Here is a 25593-nt window from a genome sequence, read left to right as displayed (position 1 = left end):
AATATAATGGATGAGAATGTATGTGTGTGTGGTTATCAAGTCCAGTCTATGTGGGAAAAGCATCGTGGGTAATTTTTTCCGTCAGGCAGGGTCAGGGTACCTTCAACACTAGTGCGCAGGGAGGTCACGTGCAGCCGGATGCGGGCGGGCGGGCGGGCGGTCGGTCTTGCCCGAATCAACGGCGTCACATGATGGGCCAGGACAGTCGTGGCTGGGGGGGTGTTTGCGACATTATGTAATCGTGTCGCTGTCGCAAAGACTCATGGGAATCAAACAAGAGGTCAGACGCTCACGAGGCGCCGTAGTGCACCGAAAAGGTATTCGCAGAATTTCAAAAACGGCTTAAATGCACCCGAATTTGTGATTTTTGGGGTATACATTGTTTTACTTTGAATGATAACGGCGCGTAGCCCAAATCTACTCAGATGGAATGATTTATTCATGATAGCATAATAAAACAATAAACACTGAAAGCACTGACAGTTGTATCGAAGGCCTCTCACACATACGCACTCACTCTATCTCACACATACACTGCATGCACTGACATCCCCTACCATCCCCCTCCCGCCTTTACTTATACATTTTTTTCTGTATATTCTCTGCAACAGTCAGTCAAGTCAGTCTTTTTTTTGTAATCCTTTAAATATATTTGATATAAAAAAAAAAAAACAAGCCCACGTATGATGGCGTACTTTCAGGGTGGGGGCTGCTCCATGTCCTTGACTTGCCCCCCCCTTCTCCTATTTCCGCCTATCATGGCTCCCGGACCCCCGAAAATATAACAACTAAAATTGGGAGGAATAAAGACGGCACTAGAAAAAACTGGTTTGATAACCTCCCTGAAAGAAAAAGTCGTCATTTTAAGATAAAAAATAAAAAAAAGACAAAAAGACAACGAGCGGTGGCTTGTTTGTGGACCCCTAAGAGGCACTTTGGCACAGAGCGAAAGCCCCACACCTAAAACCACGGCCTGGGGGAGGTAAGGGAAGGGGGGGGGGGCTCGATATCGGGACATGCGAGGGCGAGGCGGGGGTGAGCGAGCACCTGACAAACGTGGAGGAAAAGGCCAGCCTCCCCTCCACTTAATGCCGTGTTCAACAGAGGTGGAGAGGAAGAGGAGGGAGGAAAAAGGGCGGCGAACTGGGCCAAAAGCTTTACGACACAAACAGGAAGTGGGTCCTTTAAGAGAAGCCGAATATGCGTCCTTGTGGAAGTTCGCAGTGGTCCCTTGGTTTTGGAATCCCCCACGCCGCTTCACAGGTAGAGCTCTTTGGCTCGGATATGCTGCAGCTTCTCCCTCAGCATGCGGAAGGACGGTCGCACCGCCGAGTCTATGGTCCAGCACTGCTTCATCAGGTCGTACACCACCGGCGGGCAGCCGTCGGGGGCGTCCATCTTGTAGCCTTTCTCCACGCGGGGCACCACCTCTTTCAGCGGCTGTTGGAAAAAGTGGGCGAAGAAAAATTGGCAATGTGTAGAGCGCGACGTCAAGGTTTAAAAAGTAAGCAATGCTGCCATCTGCTGTACAACAGCTCGAATTGTGTAAATAGAAAAAGAGTAAAGGCAAATGTAACTGGTTTTGCCGTGGTTTTAGAACTCTCTTGCGACCTTACAATTATTTGGCTGCCATGAATGGAAACGGACGGCCAATCAACTGTGCCCGATATTACCATGAGAAAAAGAAAAAATGTGTTACACTGAAAAATTGCCACACTACTGATGCTGTAATGCACAATTATATTTGGGTTTCCTTCTAAATACTCGCCAAAGACTGAAAAATGTGAGACAACCTTCGTTTTTATTCAAATGTCTGGAATATTTCAGTATATTTATTACAGTAATACCTCGAATATCACGGTAAATATAGACCAAACATGGTCGTGATAATTGAAATATTGCAAAGCATGGTCACCCCTATAATAACTTATTTTTTCTAGTGCTCAGTCCTAGTAGTAAGAGTGGCCTTCTGCTTACGAGTTCCAGCGTGGATTTTCACATTTTTATGAACATAAAACAACAATTGTTAAATAATAGCAGAAAAAATAATGAATTCATAATAAGTAAAGGCGCGCTAATCGAGGGATTACTGTATTGCTGAAAACAACGTAAATAATTATGTTAAATGCCTACAATTTAATTTATCAAACAGATTGCCGCTCTATCAATCAAATTGAATTGTGGCAGACCTCGTAATCTCTGGAAATGTGCAATATAATAGTTTTACTACCTTTGCTACTTCACAATAAGTACGTGTCGACTGCGTTTGATTTGGCGTCGGCGTACTCACAATTCGAGGGTAAGGCACGCGGCCAAAGGAATAGATCTCCCATAGTAGGATTCCGTAACTCCAGACGTCCGACTTGGTGGAAAACCTCTGCGTGGGGATGAAACGGCATCGCCACGGCGAGAATTAGCTCCATTCTAAACTAAGCTAAGCTAAGCGCTACAAAACAGACAGAAGGTTCTCCTCACCTTCTCTCTCAGAGCTTCAGGCGAGGTCCACTTGACAGGCAACTTGGCGGTGTCCTGTATGGACGAGGCCTCCTTGGTCAGACCAAAGTCGCTCACCTTGGCGATGTTGTCGTCCGACACGAGGACGTTGCGAGCCGCCAGGTCTCTGTGGACAAAGTTGTTGGCTTCCAGGTACTCCATGGCCTCGCACACGTCACTACGGGGACATGTTGCGTTGTTATTATTGTTTTTTTTTCAAGTCTTACTCACCCCTGAAGAATACTCACAGTGAAAACTTTAGTAAACAGTCCCCCCCGAGCACGGTGCGTCCTCGGGAGCGCAGGTAGTCGACCAGGCTGCCCTGTTGCACAGAAAAGAGAAAAAAAGGCCCAAATGGAATAAATGTGGTCCTCTCAAGACCGGAATAGTTTTTAGTTTTTTCCTGGTCTTGACCTTGGCCATGTACTCCGTGACAATGTAGAGGCTTCCCCTCTCCTCCACAATGACTCCCAACAACTGCACCAGGTTGTTGTGTCTGAGTTGCCTGCGCAAACAGACAAAAAAACAAAAAACAAAAGCTTGATTGCTAATGAACTACAGCAAATGTATTTGAAAAGACGTGCGGTGGTCGACTGACGTCATAACGGAAGCCTCTGCGATGAAAGCCTGCGCCGTGGCGTCGTTTTTGATGCACTTGACTGCCACTTTGGTCCCTCTGTAATCTCCCATCATCACATCTGACAAGACAGAAGGGAGCGGCTTGAAGACCTTTATCTTTTCACCAACTTTAACGGGAACGTTGATGTGTCTGATAACGTTTCTCACCTCCAAACTCTCCTTTGCCAATGGTCTGCAGAAGTTTAAGCTCCTTTCTGTTCAGGGCCCAGCCGCCTACAACATGAGAAATACAATCTCAAAACATGGCAAGAAATGAGTCATTGCGTCAATAATCTAACAGGATAGATTTTTGTTTTTTTTAAATTATGGAGATTAATGTTTCAGACTGAAACCTCTATCAGGAGAAAACACCACTTACTCAATTTTCTAAATAATTCATCAATTCCTTGTACTGCATTCTAACTATACTCCCCGGTCTTATCATTCGTCATCATCACTTGGTGCTTTTAGCTGTACAGTTATACCTCGACATACAAGCAATTTGAGATTTTGAGATACGAGCAGACAGCGGACGCGAGAGGCTGCTCATAAGAACATCATGGACACTTTTTCCCGTCGCAACTCCCTCTTTGTAAAGTCTCGACGAGCACTGGGTGGAGCATTGCATTTTTTCAGTGTTTTTTTCCTGTTAGTGCAGAATGGCGGATCGATCGCTAATACGAGAGGAGTATATACTACTTATCGTTGGCAAGTGGTCGTGCGTTATCCTATTATGAGGACATTTGTGTGCATGATTTTTGGAATATTTTGAAGGGAAGACAAAAGCAAACAACCCTCGATAGGTTGCATCTGAAAGTCAGGGTGGAGGCGGGGCAAATAGAGCCAACCCGGGAGAAGAAAGGTATCAAAATTTAAAACAAAATTAGAATTAGGTTTAGTGTAAGGTTAGATTAAATTTATTTTTGAGTGTGTCTGCATCGTAATCCAAGTTTAATGAAATCTGTTTGTTTTGTTACGAGCGCGTTGCCGTGCAAAAAAGGCTCTCTCTCCCCTCCGTGAAATCTGTCTAATTTATTTTAATTTTTATTTAATTTTAGTACTATTAAACCACTTGATATTTGTTAGTTAATAGATGGCAAATTAGAACAAATAAAAATGTTTTTCCGCTTTTTCTTGCCAATAAATTGAATTGAATTGAATCCAATATCCGGTTTTGGGTGTTTTTTCAGAAGGTTGGAACGAATTAATAAATTTTTAGTTCATTTCTATGGGAAACGTTCATTTGAGCTACGAGTAATAAGCTTGTATCTCGAGATACCACTGTATTGTTAAATCTGTTAAAGTAGCGTATTTTCGCACTATGAGGTGCACCTTTTAATGAATGGCCTCTCTTAAAAATAGTTTCATTTATAGGACAAAAATGGTCTTTGAGTTGCGCCTTCTAGTACAGAAAACCGTTCAACAAGTTTGTAGTACAGAAAACCGTTCAACAAGTTTGAACAGAGCTACAACAGCTCGGCTTCCTCAAATATCTTGAATATACAAAACAATTTACTGCAAACCAGGTTATGGGCACAAGAGTAAGTGTTAAATGAAGGAGACTGGGACTTACTCCGGGAGAACTCATCCTGCGCCGCCACGGTGCCCTCCATCAACTTAGGCTTGATCAGGCTCGTGCACAAGCCGTCCGCATCTTTAGTGTAGTGCTGCAGGGAATCAAGGCAAACAAAGTGAGTGTATTTGTAGATTTTGTAAGGAACACAAGGTGAAAATTCTGTGGCTTGTAGAAAGCAGCAAGCACACTTTCACTTGTGTACAATTTTAGTCTGTCCTTTCAACATGGCACGAGCCAGAAGGAAACAATGAACTTTTAAAAGTGCGTAAGCTGTCTATTGGGGAATCCCTTCTTGAGTGCGTGTGATGTTTCTAAGGCCTCCCCTGACGAGGAGAACTTGAAAGATGGATCATTACGGCAACAAAGATGAACCTCGGCGGCTTTGACTTTTATCACAAGCGCTCTTTGAGCACCAAAAACTGTTGCCGTCCCACTTTTTGGCTCTTACAAGAAAACAGTTCATGATTCGGTTCAAAGGGGCATCGGTTTCCTTTTGAACCATTTGAAATGATACGTGATGACAATTTCATGGCTTGTCCTGCGATTGCCTTTGTCCGCCCTTGAAAAATAGGAACATTTTCTTGGATCATTTTTATTCAATTCATTGCTCTCCACTTACAACAATAAATGTCAAATTCATTTAAACGTGGCCTATCTGTAAATGGACATGTTTAAGAAATGTACATCCGCATCTCCCTGTCAAAATGGATTGGACATCTAGCACTGGAAAAAGTATACATATTTTTTAGTTTTCTCATTGATATCGGGAAAAAAAATTCAGCCTTTTTCCTTAAAAAAAAAAACATAACAAAATACTGGTATGAATTTTACTAACAAAAATAAATAGCATATTTCTATACTTATCTGAAAATATCCAACTCTTGACTAAAACACCCGACAATACTTTGACTTTGCAAATAAAAGCTATGTAATTTATTTATTTTCAATACATCATATTATTCCCCTGGTGAGTGACGGTTCATTGTCAGTGCAATATTTCCATGTTTAAATATACAATGTTTAATTCATTCTCCTTTTGTTTATTTTTTTTGTCAGCTCTGCAAATATTTATCTGAGAGCAAGTGAATATTAATAAATATAAAAGAATCAGTTGAAATTGGAATCCATAATAAATTCCAAAACTGCAGCATGACCAATGGTCGTAGGGACGCGGTGGCGAGCGACCACGGCCTCCAGGAGGGGTCGCTGTACCGAAGGAAAATCCCACGTGGGCGAGGATTGTGAGCAATGCATTATGTAATGCGAACAGAAAAATAAAGATTAAATATATGTTAAAAAGACGGCCATCTCCCTGCGTGGCCAGTTAATCGCACGTACGAGATCGCGGCGAGTGCCTGCTTTTGTTCGCCTTTTGCGGCGAGTGCCCGTTGCGGAAGGCCGGCATTTTTTGGGTCTTGGGGGCAGGGGGGGGGCTGAGCCGGAAAATACACACGCCAAGAATGTGAGGAATCCTCCGCCGGCGAGGAGGGAAGACGCAGGGGAGATGGGGGGTGGGGGGGTTTAGGGGGGGCGAGGCTAGACATGGTCGAGAGAGTGGCGAAGGCGGCATAACCAAGTAGACGATGCGTACACGAACGAGGGAGAAATCCGGCCTGGGGGAATATTAAGGACATCATGATGAAGGAGAGGAAAGGAAATTTCAACACTTTTGAGGCTTTAAATGCTTTGATATGATCGGACTAATGAGGGACATTTGTATGCTATCCGTCAAGCCATATTTTAGTCTGGTGGAAGTGCTTTCATTTTATTCATTCATTTCCTGAACCGCTTTATCCTCACTAAGGTCGTGGGGGTGCTGGAGCCTATCCCAGCTGACTTTGGGCCAGAGGCGGGGGACACTCTGAATTGGTAGCCAGCCAATCGCAGGGCACTATGAGACAAATAACCAATTAGTCATAGCTAGGGGCAATTTTAGAGTGTCCAATCAGCCTACCATGCATGTTTTTGGAATGTGGGAGGAAACCGGAGTACCCGGAGAAAACCCACGCAGGCCCGGGCAGAACATGCAAACTCAACACAGGTGGACCGACCTGGATTCAAACCCTGGTCCCCACAGCTGTGAGGCCGACGTGCTGACCACTCAATCCACCGGGCCGCCAGTGTTAATTTTAAATGTAAAAAAATTAAATAACTCAGACACTTTGTGAACTTTTGGATGAGCTTAGCGATGTTATTTTGATAGATTTCTTCAGCCCGTTCATCATCCGACGTCCACTCCATTTTGACGGAGAGGGGATGGTGGAAAATGTCCCTCTTAAATAATGATCATTGTCAGTGCAGTATCTGACTTAAGTCACTTCATACTTTTCCTGCTCACCCAAAAAAGGCTACCTTGGAGTTAGTGGCGTACATTTCTATTGCCATCCAAATTAAAGCGCGATATGCTGCTCTCGGGCTTCTCGTTATCTGACGGGATGAAAGCCTATCCGCCTGCCAGCCTTGCAGATAAAAGATCTGACGGGCTTTTTGAAGGATGCGAGCTGTTTAGGCAAACCCCGTTGGGAAGCCTCTGTGTGCATGAGCCTGTCTTTTCTTTTCTTTTGTTATGTGTGCAAAGTTACGCAATGCTGCCAACTAATCGGAGTGCAGTTTTATTTTTGTTTCCTTTTATAATATATTTTTTTAAACGTTTACTTAAGTAATAGTATTTGTACCAATCAAGATACAGTACTGGATCTTTCCAATAAAATAACTCTTTGAAATTAGGAAGGATTGTCAGTAAAAATGCATATTATGACTGAGGTTGAGTAGTGAAAGCCGGTATCAATTTGGCACCAGTTCCAAAGACCTGACTACCGTATTTACCCGCGTATAAGCCGCACCCTTAAAATTGTTTAATTTTACAATTTATCACGTATAAGCCACCCTCTGATTCACAATTCTAAGAGGCCACTTCCGGGTAAAATGTTCGCCAATCCTCTTTCCATGCGAAAAACATTCGATAATAAGCTTAAATGACTGTATTTTCTCACATATGAGCCGCTTCCACGTATAAGCCGCACCCTAAATTGCCTTAAAATTGTTGACTTTTACAATTTCTCGCGTATAAGCCCCCCCCCCCTGATTCCCAATTTTCACCTCCATATTCATGGTTTTAATAAGGAGTACAAATGTGTTCCTTTGAAGGGAAAATCTTTTTAAAAAAACATTGCGCGTGGTATTTCTGAGATACTGTATGAATCAAAAGCATATTATTAGGGTCAATATCATAAGGAATTAAATCATCCAGCAATGGTTGTTTTCTTACTGCAAAACAGAAAATAACCAACAAATAGTAAATGTTACTTTGCCGACATGTACTGGTGAAAAAGAGAATAGCAAATCTTGTGCGCATAGAAGCATCATCATTTTTTTGTTACAAATACGGCTTATATGCGAGAAAATACGGTAAATAGAAATGAAAATTTTGGTTCCTGCGCTTTTTTCTTTTTAGCCCTTCCGCCTGTCCCATAAATAAACTTGATGTACTTGTATTTTTTTTTTCTGCCAGCGCTGTTTCTCCGCTTTAACTAAAACTATTTTTCCACCTTGACTTTGACCAACCCTCCCACTTACCTCCACCAGCTGCATGAGGTTGTCAAAGTACTCCTCCTCGTCAATGCTGAGCTTGCCGTTGTGGTAAATGATGCGGTAGTGCTCCACCTTGCCATCGCAGCTGACGCACAGCGTGTAGTCGCCCGGGTAGTTGGTGCTCTCGCGCACCAAAAACAGGCCCGTCTCGGGAGGGTAGAGGAGTCGTTCGGCTTGCTCGCGGGTGATTTTGCCATGGAACCAACTGCGGGGAAAAGGCACAATTAGGCGGCGGAAAAATGGGACAATTGGACATTTTACACCCCACTCTTGGAAGTATTATAATAATCAAAATGCAAAATTTGAGGAAATTTAACTGTCCTGAAACCACAACTAAAAAAGAAAGAGAACACGGCAGTAGAAAATATTTAGTTGAAAACACAAAATAACCATTAAAATGGAAATTTTTCTATTATACTAAGATCTTACCCCTCCCTCCCACTAAATTTAATGTCAAATAAAACTGGAAAAATTAATTAAGTTTCCATTTTTAACCATTTGTTTTCTTTACTCTGCAGCAACAGTTGTTTAAAAATAAAAATAAATAAATAACATTTTAAATATCGTATATAAATATATTTTAACAATTTGTTTTATTTTCTTTACTCTGCAGCAACAGTTGTTTAAAAAAAATTAAATATCGTATATAAATATATTTTAACAATTTGTTTTATTTTCTTTACTCTGCAGCAACAGTGTTTTTTTTTTTTAAATAACATTTTAAATATTATGGAACATCTGTCCCATAACATACATGTAAACTTGTTAGCATGACCTCAATCATGGTCGATCACATGATATGCTAGATTTCACAAAAAGGCAAAGGCATGTTTTTCCCTACTATTTTTGCATTTTATTTTTTAGAAAATATTTAGCCTTTACCTACGATGCATATGGTAAGAATAAGATTTTTTTGGAAGTCACCTACAATTGAAATAAATATTCATCTGCAGTAACAGCTTCTACTTCTAAAAAAAGTTAAAAAAAACAACAACAAAAATGCTGCTTTGCCCAAATGAAAATACTCCCAAAAATGTGTCGCATTTCCATTAGTAGATATGTAACTTCATCACAGTCTCATATTAAATTTGGCATTAGCGCAGTACATTGTTGCGATGAAAAACGAGCAGGAGGCCCTATAGATGGAACGCGACTCCATTACATTGATTATGTGCCCTTATGGATTGTAGGTCGGCGGTTCTTCCATTTTGCAATTCATTTTGCATTGACGCCATGTGCGCAAACCTGCCTGAGCATTTGTAAAGCTCTCCCTCAAAAGCTAAGAGTCAAACATAGTCCAAATCCAAAGTGGAGAACAGGCTTTTCTCTATCTTTAAATTATACATTAGTATTTATTTTTTTAAATACCGTATTTTCACGACTATATGGCGCCTCGTATTTTAAGCCGCAGTATCAGTAACGAGTGCTATTTCTGTATTTTACACACACAAAGGACGCACCGTTTTTATAGGCGCAGCCAGGCATGGCAAAACATACACCAGCTTAAACATACACGCTACACCCACTTGCTAAAAACACGTTTTTAGAAAGACAACGAAAGCAAAACTGAGTTCGTTTGTACTTTATTTAGCCATTTTACAATGTACTCATGCCATCATCACCCACAAATCCATCAAAGTCCTCATTTTCTGTGTCCGAATTGAACAATTGTCCAAATGAGTCATCGAAAACGCTGAGTTTTATACGTTCGTGCAGGCGGCCACAATCCATTCGCAAATAGTAGCTAGCTAGTAGCTAGCGTAACTATTCCAACGCTGTCTTCCATGCTTCGTAAAGCTGTGTTGATGTCAATGGCCAGGCCACAATCTATTGGGTGTATTGACAAAAGAACTATATATCCCAGCAGTCACTGCGCGGTACTTTTTCTACGGGGAAAATAGTAGTCAGTCGATAGGGTACACCATCCTCTACAGCGCTCACAACTACGGCAAGCAGCCCCCTAAGGGCCCCCCAAGGGCTGCTTGCCGTAGTTGTGAGCGTTGTAGAGGATGGTGTACCCTATCGACTGACTACTATTTTATTTTATCGTGATAACAATTTTAGTATTGGTCCATATATAAAGCGCACTGGATTATAAGGCGTCCTGTCTATTTTGGAGAAAATTTAAGACTTATGTGCGCCTTATAGTCGTCAAAATACGGTAGATGCATTTCAGGCACAAATGTGGACATGTTACTCTTCCAGCATTGATTCTGAGTGCACGATGGTGACTCATTTGGATTAGCGTTTTTCATCGATTTCAAGTCACCTGGCAAGGCAAAAAAAAAAGCAGCATTAACCGGAAAAGTCTGTCCGTTCGTTTCGGCTAGGGAACCGGTGGCAAATCAATGGCGCTAATTGATTTAGCCCGTTTCCTGTGGCTGTCCGGATCTATTCCTCCTTGTTGTTGGCCTCCGCCCGAAGACAGCGGGGGGACTTAGTAGAAAAGCAGCTTAATGTGGTTTGAGTTGATGAGATCTGTGTGTGCCGGCTTTTGGCGAATAACAGATCCTTAACCGGCCAATAACCCAAGGGGTCCAGAGACTACGTGTTTTTTTTTAAATTTCTTTTTACCTATATACTGTGGTACCTCGACATAGGAGTGGCCCGACACACGAGCAATTTGACGTACGAGTAAAATTTCGGGCAAATATTTATCTTGAGATAAGAGACTAATTTTGATATACCACCATACAGCGGACGTGAGACAAACAACCCTCGATAGGTTGCATCTGAAAGTCAGGGTGGAGGCGGGGCCAATAGAGCCAACCCGGGAGAAGAAAGGTATCAAAATTTAAAACAAAATTAGAATAAAATTTAGTGTAAGGTTAGATTAAATGTATTTTTGAGTGTGTCTGCATTGTAATCCAAGTTCATTTAAATTTGTTTGTTATGTTACGAGCGTGTTGCTGTGCAAAAAGTCTCTTCTGTGCAGTCCGTCTAATTTTAGTACTATTAAACCACTAGTTATTTGTTACTTTGTTAATAGATGGCGAATTAGAACAAATAAAAATATTTTTCCAATCCAATATCCTGTTTTTGGTGTTTTTTTCAGAGGGCTGAAACAAATTAATTTCTTTTTTAGTTCATTTTTATGAGAAACGTTCATTTGAGTTACGAGTAAATCGACATTCGAGCTTAATCCCAGAACAAATTAAGCTCGTATCTCGAGGTACCACTGTACAGACTTTTGGGTATGGCCTGAAGTGAAGCTGCTCACTGCAATGTTCATTATATAACAGCCCGCCACAGAGCTGGATGACCTAATGACCTAAAAGTTCAACAAAACCGTCAGTGACGCTCATGAAGGGCGTCACACTTAAGCGGCATGTTTTTTTTTAGTTTTGGGATCGTTTTATCGACCTACCAACGAGACACGTGTCTGACTATTTGCGGCCATCACAATAGTCTGTGTGCCCTTTTCTACTTCCAAGCGGCTACATTTCAATTGCACTAATGAATGAATAATATACCACTACACGTCAACCCTGCACTGCATTGTTCTTTGGGTACTTACGGCATGAGACTGAGTTTTCCTCCCGATTTGACGCCTTCCCGCTTCTGGACATAGTTTGCCGGAATGGTTCCCTCTCTTCCTCCAGTGTTCCTGGCTTTGTACCAGTTAGGATCCTGGCAAAATAAAAAAAAACGTCTTAATTCGATGTCAATAAACGCTATATTCACAGTTAGTGGGCGCCTGGTTACTCTGGTGACTCCGATGATGGTCATCACGTCTCCTTTGCAGAAGGGCAGATCCTGTTCATTGGCCGTCTGGAAGTTGTACTTGGCTACGCACTCCGTGCCCGTTGACCACGGCGCCTGCGCAAAATGAGTATCAATTCACAAACCTTTTTAATGGCTTCATGTAGATGACAATCAGATTATAACAAAATAATTCCCAGTTTGACACCCGTGCTTCAGCTTTTCCACAATTCACTCTATGATGAACTGTGATCGTTTCAGGACAGGTGTAATGTGACGCTTACGTGGATCCCCGACATGATGAGAGGAAATGGGCAACAGGTGTCCTTAGGCAGGTAGCGCTCACAGTTCAGCTGGTACCATCAGAGCTGTGACAAAACAAAAAACAACAATTGTTAGATATGCGGCCAAAAATCCAGTCTAGTTATCAACAGATACATCTATGATCATCAATTTCTAATGCTATACACGGGCCACATTAGATTGTGTATGCCAAAATGCTCTATATTTTGAAAAATTCCCGAGGACTAATTCATCAACAAACCCAAAATTGGGTTGCTTCCAACAAAAAAAGCAAGGGCCAAAAGTATACAGTAATCCCTCGAATATCGTGGGTAATGTAGACCAGAACTTTTTGCATGGCAACACGCTCGTAACATAACATAATTTAAAATGAACTTGGATTACGATGCAGACACACTCAAAAATAAGTTTATTCTAGCCTTGCACTAAACTTAATTCTAATTTTGTTTTAAATTTTGATCTTTTGTCTTCCCTTCAAAATGTTCTCAAAATGATGCACACAAATGTCCTCACAATAGGATAACGCACGACCACTTGCCAACGAGAAGTAGTATATACTCCTCTCGTATTAGCGATCGCTCCGCCATTCGCACTGACTAACGGGAAAAAAACACTGAAAAATGCAACGCTCCGCCCAGTGCTCGTAGAGACATTTACGAGGGAGTTGCGACCAGAAAGACAGAAAATTTGTCTCGTATCACAAGATAAATATTTGCTCAAAATTTTACTCGTATCTCAAATTGCTCGTATGTCGGGGCACTTGTATGTCAAGTTATTACTATATTTATTATTCATTTATAAGGCAAACTGGACTACAAACTGCAGGCACATTTTATTCTGGGATATTTACACCAAAAGACATGGCGCTCATACCGCTGATCACAATTTTATCAAATTTGCAATTTCAGTCTGCATTAAAGCATTATCTCGTCACATTCATCAGCAGTAGATAAACATCACGTCGTCTTTAAAAGATTGATGACCCCTGTTTTCAAGCATTTCACTTGCACCACTCAGGCGAACAGGAAGTTGCAAGCTGAGCGAGGAGGAGGAAGTCAGTGTCATATTTTCCATCGCGCTGCATGAAACGGGGCGGGGCCCAAAAAAAAAAATGTCCGTACTCCAAAAGCCAGGCAACATAAAGAACCATTTTTGACCAGCGTGAGTGACGCGATCCCCGGAGAGATGTCGATGACTGCGCTCAGGTCGCCACATCCTGTGTTGACACAGGAACTAGCCTGGTCCATTTCAGATAACAGCTGCGTATTAGCCTAGGCCAGCTCTCTCGACTCGGGGCCACTCACAGCCGCATTGTATGGCTGAAGAGGGCTATTCTTAACCCTATTTGCTTCGCAGCATGCCTTTAAGAGCCCGTGAATCTGCTTGAACGTCACATCTCAACTTAGGAATCAAGTGCTCCTAGCTACTCGAGACCGTAGAAACACACCATCGATTTCTTGTGAAAATGGCCCTCCACATATGAAAATCATATAGAAAGTTCCCACTTCAAAATGGTAATCATGGGAAACTTAAAACCGAGCCGTGTTGAACCGATTTAAGAAAATAGCCCCATTTGCTAAAATTTCTTCCCGACAGGGACATTCGAGTCGTCTATGCGGGGCCATGTGGAGTTCTCAGCGAGACAATTAAGATGTTCTTTCATTACGAAAGAGTGAGTCATCACGGGGCCTTTCTCAGAACGCCGTCTGACACGCCAGTGTGGGTGTTAAGCATTTTGTAGAGCAGCAAGGTTAGGAGAATTTAGCTCGATGGGTTCTGTGGAAGTTCAAAGGTTTCTGCTGTACGACAACAAAAAATAAAGTAATATTTGATGGCAAGCTTTAATGTGAACCACCACAAGAGGATGAAATATTGTGTAAATACATCGCAAGATCTTTAAAGAGAGCCCTTCAATGAACCTTACATTTTTCTCTAAACGATACAAGTCCGAACAGTACATGTCAGCCATGGAACCACTTCTATGTGGGTTTATGGTATGATAATTAAATTAAATATTTTTGCAACAGAGTCAGTCTCCCCTTAAGTTGGGGACCTTGCTGGGACGACCACGTACGACAGATATGAATGAGAATCGCTTCCCCTTTGCATCTAAATCTGTCAGTGCTCGCTGTCACGTTGTCATGGCAACGCATGATAAAACGTCTCTACTTTAATGAAGGAGCACTTCCCGAAGAGTGGCACCCCATTGTCCGAGGCCATGTCGTACATCCGCCGGGGGGAGAATAAGTGCAGTAAATCACGGCTTGTCCTCAAATTTACTCTACTCCATGGAAGCTGAGGATGGAGGAGGTGATAGCAGTGTAGCTGTAGCAACACTATTTATACAGGATGCCTGGCATTGAAATTTACGCAACTACACCCTGTCTTCCAGTTTTTCCACTTTCAGCCAAGGATGGACATTACCATATTTTCTCGCATATTAGCCGCCTCCGCGTATAAGCCATACCCTTAAAATTGCCTTAAAATCACTTAATTTTACAATTTCTCTCGTATTGTCTTGCGTAATGGCATTTCCTGCATATCAAGTCTAATTTGTGCGCATATAAGCCGTACCCTCTTCAGTCATTTTTTTAAGCGACAAATCTGGCGTGTATGCGAGAAATTACGGTATTTCAAAAGATGAAGAAAACCATTAGGGATGAAAAAATAAAAATTATGAAAATAAAACTTGGCAACACATTTCCGCTTGTTGTTTTTGCAGGAACAATCACGCAGGGCAGAATAATGAATTGTTTGGTGACAAATAACTGATTAAATAAAAAAAACTGCACAACTTTATTGATATAGCATTAACAACAGCTGCTATACTGTCATGAAATTAAACCAGTCCTGTAATTTTACCCAAACATACTGGCATAGTTACTGACTCCAAATAATCACAAATCCCCTTTTTAAAAGTTGGACTTTTCCAGCAAAGTGCGACTTTATCGTCTTTTTTAACACTGGAGTACATGAAAGCTGTGAAAGAGGAATCCCCAGAGAAGGCTTACTTAGTTAGACCTTACCCAGAAAGTTATTGTCTGCTTCTAAAAGAGGAGTGACGAAACCTCAGGCATCTGCGGCGACGCAAAGCACATTTTATTTATACAGCGCTTCTTCCCGTCTTTTTCACCACGCCGAACTTCAGCGAGCACAGAATAACAACATGACGGGGAACGGGTAAATAGATTACTATTATAAACGCCATTCCTATTTACTTGCAGTTTGACCCAGATATTTATGAGGAAAAAAAGTCACATTGTCCTGAGGGAAATCTAATTTATTAAGCCTCCATTAAACAATAGCCTTCACTTAATTCAGCAAAAGGACACTATTATATATGTAACCAGTCAACAACATTCCCCACAAACAAGCCCTGTGGATGCTGCATTAACATCTTCGTCTCATTGGCCTTGAATTTTGACTGCCACAAAAGTGAAATACAGTACTCAGGGTTCACATAGCTGTACAATCGTACGTCTTACTTACAAAATTAATTGTTTCCAGAACTTTTTTCGTAACTTGAAAATTTCGTAAGTAGAGGTGTACTTTATATGTAAATTCTCTAATTCATTCTACGGTTCTCACACAACTACCAACTAAACCCTTTAAAATTGGTCAAAGTGTCCCAATTTTGTATGAAAGATGTGAGGAAGCACACAAAAATGAGAGAACATTATAATGAAATGATTTACTAATGTCTTAAAATAAATAAAGCATATGAAAATGTGCCCTGCATTGCTGAAATAGTTCCCTCCGCGGCCGTTATGCATTTACTTTTTGGGGGATTTCGTAACTTGGATCTTTTTCGGATCTTGAGTCACTCATTTGTATATATAAAAAAATTATAACCTGAAAATTTCGTACCTAGAGGTAAGTAGAGGTATGACTGTATTAAACTTTGCGTTTTCTATGTTCGGTTGGTTCATTTGTGTAAGATTTCGGTTATTTTTATTTACTCATCAAATGTATTACTAACGCAGACTAAGCTGACGCCGTAAATTATTCACCCCATATCTTTATCCCTATTAATTTTTAACAAAATAAATATTTTTACTCTGTCAAAACAAGGCAGGGTTTTCTGATGAAATTAACATTACATGTAATACTCCTACTATAAAACGGTACTTTTTTCCTTTTAAACTGTCTGATTTATACTCGAGAGTTTATTTATGGATTTTACGGTAGACAACCCATAATACAATGAGGAACAATTTGGTTTATAGATGAACAAACACTTTTTTGGGTGGGTGGGCCTTATAGTCACATGCCTAATAGCCTGGAAATTATGGTAATTATGTACCACAAACATTTCAATTTAAGTGTAAACTTGCTAAAAGAATGCGTAATGAATGCGTAGTCATGCCTAAGTAACAGCCATATAATTGAACAGCCATATAATTGTTCTAACCAAGAGACAAAAAATGTGACTTTTGGATAGCAATGCACATTTAAGATTGATTCTGATTGGTCAAACTGACAAAAGGGCAAAATCATTGCTGTATTTTAGGGATCTATTTTTTTGTGTTCTGTATATTTCAGGTTAGATTTATGAAGACAATTTCTACGCTCTCATAAATTCCTGGTTCCTAAAACCTTTGTAATGTAAAAGTTCTCTGTCCACGTTGTAGGGGAAGTCAAAACTGCGATTAAAAAAAAAAAGTAATCATGAGAAAGCACAAAGAGGAAACTCACGTCCTTTTCATGACATTTTCTCCTCTGCCCGAGTGAATTAAATACAACAAAGAAATAGCCAAGCCAACAGGTGGGCTTAAAAGACAGACAGACGGCGTGACGTCACGGGTCGGGGGGCCGCTCTGACTCGTAGCCGGCGTCGGACAACAAAAGCTTGGCGAGTGGGAAGTGGAAGAAAGAAAGGAAGAGGGGGGCGCCGAGAGGCGAAAGGGACTGTGACGGCCGTCCGCAGAGGGGGAGGAAGGGTGACGTTGGGAGATGCCGGCTGACCGACTGTGTTTTGTTTAAGCTGGAGCGCTGCACTTCTCCGTGTGGGGATTGCACACACATAAATGCACACTCCAGCTCCGGCTATTTATATCCGCTCAATCCGCGTGGGCGGAGGCACCGCCCGCGCTGGCTTTTATCAGCACATACATTATAGAGACGTTGAATTAAATTAAAGAGTCTGTCTACTCAGATAGCCTGCCTTTGTATGATGGATTCCTTTTCTTTCCAGGAGGATTCCCCCGATGCTAACCTATTGTTGAAAGACTTTGTACCTGCTTAAGTACTTTGAACTACCGTATTTTCTCGCATATAAGTCGCGTTCGCGTATAAGCCGCACCCTTAAAGTCGTTGATTTTACAATTTCTCTCGTATAAGACGCCCCCTGATTGACAATTTTCATCTCCCTATTCATGGTTTTAATAGGACAAATGCAATGAAATATTCTCATAGTTTTTAGGATGTACAATATTTTTTGGACAGATTGCGAAAGCTAAAGTGCATGAACTAAATGTAGTTAATTTTTCCATTTAGAGTTATCTAAACTATCACATTTTGAAAATCATGTACTGTATTTTGCCGTTTAATATACCCGGGTATATTAAATGATTTTTGCTTTTTTGAGCCTCCCGTTTGTGCGCCATTTAATATACCCCTGCCGTTTAATATACCCGGCTATATTAAACAGCAACTCTGCTTTTTGGCAAGATTTGTATGGTGTTCATGGGGGCATAATTATAGATACTTAAGTGTCATTAAAATTCCAAGTCAGACTTTATTCAGCAGTAAGTAGTTTGTGTGCAAAACGTTGATGCCCCCGTCACGAAATAAAGAGTGCGTAGTGGATCGTACCTTCCCGTTTGTGCGCCATTTAATATACCCCTGCCGTTTAATATACCGGGAATATTAAACAGAAAAATACGGTAATTGCTATATTGTGAGGTAATAGTTATCATAAGCCTTCTTTTCGGAATTGTGTCATATCATAATCCATCCAAAAATTCCAATTTTCACCAGTGGAGGTAGCACTTCAACAAAAACTGCAATGGGCTTAATAGCATTTTCTACCATTTTGATGATTTAAGATGAGTATTTTGAAGTTGGAAACGTGTCCAGGCGACGTATTTCAGGGTTCCATGTGAGGAAAAAATGGACTAACAGCAACTGTAATTCCTGGTCCACCCTTTTGCCATAATAACGCTCGTCTTATACGTAAACAAACATGGAGCCCAGTCTATCAAAAAGGCATTTGGCAATATCTTGGAGGTGACGGGGAATGTGCGAGGATGGCTGGCTGTTGCCTGCCGCCGCCGCCGCCACCTCATCTTATCGAGCGCAAAACACATGACAAGACTTCCATTTAGGCCGCCGGGAAGAGGAGTGGGGCGAAGCGCATGCACATAACAGAGACACAAAGGACGTCATTAGCACCAGACACGGTGGGGTGCGGGCACAATATGTCAGCCCCAAATCTCTTCATAAAGAAATGCATTCAGGAGCAATGACACCATTGAAAAAGCCCAACGCCGTGACTCGGAGGAGGAGGGGCGCTTTGGCAAAAAAATGGGGAACAAGAATAAAAGACCTGTTTCATCAGTCAAGGATGGGCAAATCATACTTGGCTCATAAAACAGATTCCACAGATTATATGGCGGCTCTCAAGGACAAAGTCAGACTTCTAATGAGTCAATGTCAATGCACATTCACTATTAAAGTGAGTTGTTAAAGAGACTTTTCACAGATGAAGCTCTCGGCAGTTTCGATTCCCAAAATCTCAGTACTTTTTTTTCGCTTCCCATCTTTGCTAAAAACCACGTGGATCCAAAGCATAAAAAAATCAGTGTAATAACAGCTACAGGAGGATATGATTTAAAGCAGGGGTGTCAAACCCAGTTTGGTTGGCGGGCCACATTTATGGTGACCAGATCTCATGTGGGCCGGACCATTTTAGATATAATATTTAGATTTTTTTAAATAAATAGATTAAAAGAACTGAATATTCAGTTTTTTTTATAGATCTATTTTTCTAGCTTTTTTAAAATATATTTTTAGATTTTATAAAATTACTTTTGAACTAAAAACACAATGGATTAAAAAATTACAATTATTGATTTAAAAGGGGGAAAATCAGGAAATTTAATATACATCTATACTCCATTTTAATTTGATCCTAAAACAAAAAGTCGGCACTCATGACTTTCTTTCCCGGGCCACACAAAATGATGCGGCGGGCCAGATTTGGCCTTCGGACCGCCACTTTGACACGTGATTTAAAGCAACGGTAACATCACTTACATAGTCATATATACATACATACACTCCATTTTTTTTTACCTAGGTCTACAATGTCTTCTGTGTCTGTATATTTACTGCAACCAAGATTTTCCCGAATATGGGATGGAATAACGTTTTAATCTAATCTAACAGCTAGCACTTAAAGGGGATATATATTACGAAAGTATCAATTACCTGACACGGTTTTGTTTTTATACTCCCTCCCCGTATAGTACATGAGATTAATAAATCCATGACCAAATGTGTGGTTTCCTTTCGATTTGGTAAAATTGTAGGGGGCAAAAGAACCAATTGAATTACCGCAATATGAATTTTTGGCCTTCAATTTATAAATATTTGGCCCTGTGAAGTTATCGGGAAATTAAATATAACACCGTCTTTCAAGGATGACCAAACCCTTTGAGGGTAAAACTGCATGTTGGGTTTTTCCTACAGCCAGTGGTGAAGACTGGCTGGCATGTTGGCATCTGCTGACCAGACATGCTATTAGCAGTCACGCATTGGGTCCAATGGCAGCCATGAATAATGGAACGTGCATCGCTCTATGCCAGCAATTTAAATTATTCATCTTTGTGCACAGATGAGCTTCGGAGCTCAGCGTGAGGCCGTCACCACTCTGAGGTCCACAAAGCACTTGCATACTTGCTCTTGCAAACTTCGAAAACAGGAAGCGCAATACAGTGTGGGCACAAGCGTTAGCATCCAGCAGGCCAATCTACACCACCATCGAATACATCAAACACGGGATGTCGCTTAAGATGCGGATGACTAATTATTGCTACCAACAAAGAAAAACAGTTACCGGTGACCTCAACATCATCATAAAAAGTGTTTGGATCCTAAAAATGTGCGAGAGATGAAAGAGGAAAAAGTTCTACAATGGTAGAACCCCCTAGAGGTGAAGCTAATGAGGCCAGTAGTTTCTTTTCACGGGCTACGTTTAGGAAATGTAACCTAATTATCTAGGAGAGAACTGCCTAAAACACCCACTGGTTTATAATAGTTTTATGGAGGTTGTTAATGTCAGAGGATTAAAAGCAAAGTCTCATTTTGGACACTTTTCTATAGCCCCTTTCTTTAGTGTGCTAGAGCTCAGGCTAATCGTAGAAACTGGATTAAACAAAGTCCAAATTTTGTCACCACCTGAGTTCCAATGAATGAGGTTTCCATTGAATGTCCTTGCAAGGTTACTACAGCTTTATTGGAGTATACCTTCATCGCTCCAGTTCCTTGGACAAGACCTGGAGAGACCCACACCCGTCTAGAAAATACAATGGTACCTCGAGATAAGATCTTAATTTTTTCCAGGACTGAACTCGTATGTCAATTTACTCGTAACTCAAATGAACGTTTCCCATAGAATTGAACTAAAACCAAATTAATTTGTTCCAACCCTCTGAAAAAACACGAAAAACAGGATATTGGATGGGAAAAACATTTTTATTTGTTCTAATTCGCCATCTATTAACAAAGTAACAAATAACTAGTGTTTTAATAGTAATAGTACTAAAATTAGACGGATATCGCGGAAGGGAGACTTTTTGCACGGCAACACACTCGTAACATAACAAACAAATTTAAATGAACTTGGATTACGATGCAGACACTCAAAAATAAGTTTAATCTAACCTTGCACTAAACGTAATTCTAATTTTGTTTTAAATTTTGATACCTTTCTTCTTACCTTGGCTCTATTGGCCCGGCCTCCACCCTGACTTTCAGATGCAACCTATCGAGGGTTGTTTGCTTTTCTATTCCCTTCAAAATATTCCCAAAATGATGCCCACAAATGTCCTCACAATAGGATAAAGCGCAACCACTTGCCAACGAGAAGTAGTATAAACGCCATTTGCACTAACGGTAAAAAACCACTGAAAAAATGCAACGCACACAGATGAATTGTATGTAGCATTATGGTCCATCCATCCTCCAGGCAAAAATGTGTTGCTTTGAAGTTTCCAAGGAGCATCATCTGTAAATTGAGGAAGTATTGAACTGTTAGAGCTGCCTGCCTAAACTGAGCAATTAGACGAGATTTATAGAAAACTCTTGTAAAACTGTCATCGCTAACATGAAACAAAATATTCTTTCATCACATTCATGTCTCAGACAGAGATTTAGCAAAGACTGCTAAATTTGAACGATCATTACCGCTAATAAGACGACAATTACATTTTTTTGTATGCTATTATCTCATACCTGTCAACCTCTGCCGATAACTGCCCTTATAAATGATTATGATTCCCCTTACAAACCCCCAAAAAACCTTACAAACACCGTACGACTCGTCGTACGGTGTTTGTAAGGTTTTTTTGGGGTTTGTAAGGGGAATCATAATCATTTATAAGGGCAGTTATCGGCAGAGGTTGACAGGTATGTTATCTGCACATGAAAAAATTCAGAAAAAGCCAATCCCATTTTGCCAGCTCACACAATGGAAACACAATGGACGGTAAGTGGATGCACCTTGTTTGCAAGAAAGCTCCACTCCGCATGCCAATGAGATTTGTGCGGTGCAGCAGAGCAGGATACAAAAGCCTAGAATCCAAAACCGTCAAGCAAACATGAATAAAGATGGCCTGGCAATCCTCTCCAAATATGTTCATGTTCAATTCCTCACTTGCTGCACATCAATCACATTGCAAAAAGGAGCTTGATGCGACCTTGTACAAAACATTGAAATTCTGGACCAAAGAAAAACCAACTGTAAAACGTCCTCTAAAGGTTCCAGCAAACTTCTTCTGGACTCCAAAGTCTCGTCTGCAGATGAATCTGACCCCTCAAAATACAGAATCCAGAATACAGTAGCTACGTCCACTCCTGCTCATTTTGTGTTTTTGCTGCTTTTCTGTCTTAATGATTTGATTTGGTGATTCTTAACAATCCCATTCACTTTGATTTCCTTTGTACTTTGTGCTTTTGCTTTGTTGTTCTGTCTAATCACCCTCTGCTACTGTCACAATGAAATTTCCCGAATACGGGATGAATAAAGTTATCCAATCCAATCTAATTTTTGGTAGAATTTTTAAATAGACTTACCATCAATCGGTTAAGCTAATATCTTTTAGCTATGTCCATAGAGCTACGAGTACAACAGTACAGTAATGGTGAAGAATCATTCTGCTGCTTGAGTATAGGTTGGATGCTGCAAAGAACTAATACTATGCTGTATATCATATGTATTTATTTATGTCTAAAATGTGCTTTGCTGTGTCTGTATTCTCACCCTCTTGCTACTGTGACAATGAAATTTCCTGAATACGGGATGAATATAGTTATCTAATCTAATCAGTGGTCCCAAATCATTGGTCAGCAAGCCACCTGGTGCCGTCAGAGAAATAAATATTAACGTTTTCAATCTCGCACTCCTACTTAAAATGAGTAAAGTTGTTATAATAATTATAAATAATTGCGATTATGTTTGGGACCTGTTTTTCTGCCATTGTGGACCTGTAAAATAATACGAAGACCTTTACCAGTCCACGTTGAGAAAAAGGTTGGGGACCGCTGATGTATATCATTATACCCCATAATTCAACACGCAACACATTTGTCCACACGGGTTGTACATCAACTTTGATATCCAATTCTACCACACCAAGAGACGGCTTGTATTGATTTTTGGTAATGAAAAAGGAGAGTTCCCGTGGCAGTTTGTTATTTACAGATTGTTCCAAAACTGCCTGCCATTATTAAAAATGAATTCTAGTCTCGTTTTCCTGACCGAGCAAAAGACTGAGGAGACCTAAATTGTGAACAGCACTGCCCGTAAATCCCACACAGGAAGGCTGGTGTTCGTGTTTGAACCCTTGATCTCAAAACTGTGAGGTTTTTGTGCTACTCATTTATTCCGTGTCCTTCCGTAAAGCTTTTAGTAGACAAACAGACTATGTTTGGACCCACTTTGCTTAATTCCATCATGTTGCGTTCTGCTGTTAAGTTCAAAATCCAAATTGGAAATATGACGCATGAGTTTAGGGTCAGTCCTAAGAAGTGGACAAGCAAATAAGCAGTTTCTGTTTGCAAAATTATGATGAGCAACAATAGAACCAGTAAGGTGCAACACTCCAAAGAGGTAGCAAAAAAAAAAGAAAAAAACATGCCCTGCAGCCTCAACCATTTTTGTTAGCGTCATCATTCATGACATTGATCTAACAGCTCACAACTGATTGTACTATTCTTCAGATCATTCACTACTTCCTGTTTTGCTTGCTAGCAGAATATCAATAAAAATTATTTACCTGCACTTATTATTAAAGTACATTAGATTTGAAATTTCCATTTGAGCTGTTTGATAACAAAAAAATCTACAACTGTATTAGTTTTGGGGGTGTCATCTGTATTTTTTTAACTTCCCATATATCTGTTTTTGATAAATTATTGTTAATTTCATTCCACAGATTTAAAAAAAACCAAAACCTGCCCCTCCTCTCTCATGGTTAAAGGCTGCAGAAACCCTTGGTGGTCTTGCCCTAGCTTGCAAAGGTATGTAAGAATCATCTGAGACAGGATGCAGTAGCAAACAAGACTAAAAGAGACCATTTACAAAAGTACAACGGCATTGAATGCAATTCATGCCTGTAGCTATGTCACAAGATCTAACAATCGGATCGTTTGTACACATTTACAAATATGCAAACGCTTCCTGGAGAACAATTTCGGCAATGGAGCTAATTAAGACATCTCAAAAACATAAACAAAAAAACAAACTGAGTAATATAATTAAAATTAAGATGCATTTATGAACTATTTTACTCCATAGAACTTAACAGGCGCCATCTTTTACAGATCAATTATCATTTTATGGATTCTACATGGACAAAAGCAACAAATATCCTGTCAAACGTAGCACAAAAGCCTCCGTCAACAATAAATGGAACGAAGGGTACAGTTTAGGTGGGTGTTCTCCTATTCTAAACTAGAAGTAGGCGTAGTTAGCAAACGCCAAAGAATGTCAATGGATTATTTTTAGGAAATAAACACAATGTAGAGTACTTATGTGTTAGTGTACATCCGCTACTGCAATCACATTGTGTGTTGGGCTAGAAGCTAACGGTAACGTGCAGTCGTTGGTTACGCGTTAGCAATATGCGGCAATTAAAAAAACAAAACAAAAAACAAAACAAAAACCCACAACATTACGATGTTAACATAAACTAAACGGCAGTTCGTGCCGTCTTTTCGTCCCGTTAGTCGCCACAGCCATGACGAGCGAAACGAAGCATAACGAGACAAAAACAGAGAGCGACACAGAGAGGCTAACTCACCCCGAGAAAAAGCGTCAACCAAGCGGGCTGCGACCAACTAGCGACGGTGGTCCATGGGGGTGATTCCGGTGGGGTGCATCCAGGTTTGGCTGCTGCGATTTGAATTTCAGACAATTTCCAAGACGCTGCGTGGACTTGACGCTACTGTGCGCCCTGTCGATCATGTGTGTTGTGTTTATTTTTGTGTGTGTATGTGTGTATGTGTGTGGTAAGGCAACAAGAGAGAGGGGCCTTCTGCTTGCTGAGAGGAAATGGTCTCCGCGCATGCGCAACGAGGCGAGCAGCCACTGCTTGGGCTTCACGGTCGGCGAGCACAGCCCAGCGGCCAAAATGGCGGCACACCCAACAGGTGAGGAGAATCAACACAAACATTTTATACACGGTTTTACTAGCTAGAATGTGCACTCTTGGTTTTTATTCGTTACGATTGAGTTCAAAAGCGTGTATTACTGTATCATAATCAACCACTACTCCTAAAGCCGAGGAGAATGTAGTGGTTTTCTACGGGCGTGTTTTAAATTTTGCACAACGCCAAAAATCAGGGCATTTTTTTGTGCGTGTAGCGTTTTTTGAGGCTGAAAAAATTGAACATTGAACTTAAACTTACCCCCTACGACAATACTATAAATGTTCTTCACGATTTAATTAAATTGTTAGTTTAGTTTGGTGTGGCGTGCATTGATAGTTATACTGGAGAGACTAGGACGTCATCGCAACTATTCCGGTTCAAAATCAGGTTCGTTTGCAAAATACTATAAAATCTTCCTTCCCAAAGATTACATCTAT

The 25593-nt window shown here is 40.7% G+C and overlaps 1 protein-coding gene across 1 annotated transcript; it reads right to left on the bottom strand.

Moving 5' to 3' along the window:
- Positions 1 to 416: 416 nt before the first annotated feature.
- Positions 417 to 25071, bottom strand: cskl (c-src tyrosine kinase-like). The gene is made up of 13 exons (XM_077590233.1): positions 24808 to 25071; positions 12265 to 12348; positions 11984 to 12097; positions 11796 to 11908; positions 8264 to 8483; positions 4685 to 4778; positions 3280 to 3345; positions 3092 to 3191; positions 2908 to 2998; positions 2742 to 2815; positions 2476 to 2671; positions 2291 to 2377; positions 417 to 1440 (listed from the first exon to the last, which is right to left on the bottom strand). Exons 2-13 carry the CDS (start codon positions 12277 to 12279, stop codon positions 1258 to 1260), a joined length of 1353 nt encoding a protein of 450 aa, XP_077446359.1. The 5' UTR covers positions 12280 to 12348; positions 24808 to 25071; the 3' UTR covers positions 417 to 1257.
- Positions 25072 to 25593: the final 522 nt, after the last annotated feature.

This window comes from Stigmatopora argus, chromosome 2 (assembly GCF_051989625.1).
Source record: "Stigmatopora argus isolate UIUO_Sarg chromosome 2, RoL_Sarg_1.0, whole genome shotgun sequence".
Classification (NCBI taxonomy): domain Eukaryota; kingdom Metazoa; phylum Chordata; class Actinopteri; order Syngnathiformes; family Syngnathidae; genus Stigmatopora; species Stigmatopora argus.
Note: the sequence above shows the minus strand (reverse complement) of the source record. Positions and strands in the feature narration are given on the sequence as shown.

Bases quoted from the DNA above. Each gene is read 5' to 3' on its own strand.
- cskl (XM_077590233.1), bottom strand. The intron at 2,999-3,091 runs GTCAGTCGACCA...CTGTTTGCGCAG, and splicing joins GCAGAGGCTTCCGTTATGAC to GCAACTCAGACACAACAACC. The intron at 1,441-2,290 runs GTGAGTACGCCG...TTTTTCCAACAG, and splicing joins GCGTGCCTTACCCTCGAATT to CCGCTGAAAGAGGTGGTGCC.